At 48.5% G+C, this 2101-nt stretch overlaps 1 protein-coding gene across 1 annotated transcript; it reads right to left on the reverse strand.

The window, feature by feature from the left end:
* Positions 1-616: 616 nt before the first annotated feature.
* Positions 617-1564, reverse strand: LOC109457860 (olfactory receptor 2A12). Its single transcript, XM_019751045.2, has one exon. It carries the CDS (start codon positions 1562-1564, stop codon positions 617-619), a length of 948 nt encoding a protein of 315 aa, XP_019606604.1.
* Between the last annotated feature and the right edge of the window lie 537 nt (positions 1565-2101).

A 2101-nucleotide genomic window follows, 5' to 3' on the forward strand; every position in this document is an offset into this window, starting at 1 on the left:
CCTACAAGTATGAGCTCTGACCCACTGTAATATGGTTTGGGTGATGTTTCTCTGTGTACTGAGAGAACCCTTAAAATATCTCTTCACCACAGCAAGGGCTCAGCATGTACCCTGGGACCCACACTCCCATGGATGGACAATGACCAACTGCTGAACCCTATTGCTAAGGTCACTTTTGTTTTCTCCTGAGACTATGTTTCCTTAGGTCTGTTCACGCTCCTGACTGATAAAGCCACTGATCTGGGTCCTGTGAGTCATCTTGTCCCAACCATTGGGAGTTGATTTAATAGCTACAATCCTCATGTATCCAATCGGAAAATATTAATGATGTTTTGTTTGTGCCAAGCCTTTTGCTGGGCCCTGGGGAAAGAGAGATGAGTCAGACACAGTGTCTGTCTTGGCCCTCTGTGTACAATTGGGTCTCTTGACGACCCAGGGTAACCCAGCTGCAAGAGCCATCAACAAGTCCCAGCCAGGTACCTACCTTAACACATCATTTCCTCTAACTATCAGTCAGCGAGTCTTGCCTGTCCATTGGGTTATGGGAGGCAATGGGATGAAAACACCACAAAACCTGTGGTTTTAGGTCTGGCTGTGGCCTTCTATGGTTGTGGCCTTACTCAGGGACCCTGCCCCAGCCTGTTAATTTGAAGAAAGCCCTCTTCACATCTTTGTTTCTGAGGCTGTAGATGATGGGGTTGAGAAAGGCAGAGATGACATTGTAGAACAGGGCCAGTTTCTTGTCCCGCTCTGGGGAGGCATTGGCTCCAGGGTTCATGTACATAAACATGGCAGGTCCACAGAACATGGTGACCACAGTGATGTGGGAGGCACAGGTGGAGAAGGCCTTAAGTCGACTCTGGGCTGAGCGGATTCTCAAGATAGCGGCAAAGATGCGGATATAAGAGGCCAGGATGAAGGAAAGGGGTACCAAGAGAAGGATGACACCCAGAATGAAATTTACTCGGTCATTGAGGGACGTGTCCGCACAGGCCAGTTTCAGAACAGCAGGGACCTCACAGAAGAAGTGGTTGATCTCATTGGGGCCACAGTAGGGCAGACGCATCGTGAAGACAATGTAGACTAGGGAACAGATGACACCCCACAGTCCACAAAAGACCACCATGGCCCCACACAGCCATGGTCTCATAATAACCTTGTACCTAAGTGGGTGGCAGATGGCCACATACCTATCATAGGCCATGACAGAGAACAGCCAACCCTCAGTGATGCCCAACACCAGAAAGATGCACATCTGGGTCACACACCCAACATAGGAGATGGTTTTTTTCTGGCGGACCAGGTGCACCAACATCTGGGGCACAGTGGTGGTGACATAGCTCATGTCCAGCATGGAGAGGACGCTGATAAAGAAGTACATGGGTGTGTGGAGGCGGGAATCCAGGTGGATCAAGGTGACAATGAGCCCATTGCCCACAAGTGTAGAGAGGTAGAGGAAGAAGAAGATATTGAAGAGGATTGTATTAATTTGGTAATCCCTGGAGAAACCCAGAAGGATAAACTCAGACACGGAGCTGTGGTTCTTCCAGGGCAAGTTCCACATTCTCCTTAAGCTGCAGGAAGAGAAATGGACCAACTAGTGGCCCAGTTTAGCTGAATATTCAGGTAACGTGGTTATTCAGCTTCTGGCAAGGCCAGTGGTTATTTGGATCCTAGTGGAAAATAATATCAAGTCAGAGACTGAGGTCTACTTGGCATGAGGCTAAATTGGAGGAGGGGAGGGTAACCTTCACGGATTTTCTGTTTCTCAGCCCCAAATCTTTCTCAAGACCTCCAGGGTTTCCTTTCCTTTCGTCTGTCAGCCTCCACAAGACCATCTGCTTTCCTGTCCTTCAGGAGCTACCGACATACCGCGCACGGCTTGGGGGTCTCCTCCAGTCCTGGCTGAAGAGTGGGATGATGGAGATGGGAAGCTCTTCTCTCTCCTCTGAAGACAAGCACTATGAGCACTTTCCTTCAGTGCTTTAAACTTCTGATCACTATAGTTACATAGACAGGGTGAGTCAGATATGTGGGGAAGATGTATAACTCAAACAACGTTAAAAGTTTTTAGAAAATTTTACCCAGGTCTGTGTTTCTA

This window comes from Rhinolophus sinicus, linkage group LG06 (genome assembly GCF_036562045.2).
Source record: "Rhinolophus sinicus isolate RSC01 linkage group LG06, ASM3656204v1, whole genome shotgun sequence".
In the NCBI taxonomy this organism is placed as follows: domain Eukaryota; kingdom Metazoa; phylum Chordata; class Mammalia; order Chiroptera; family Rhinolophidae; genus Rhinolophus; species Rhinolophus sinicus.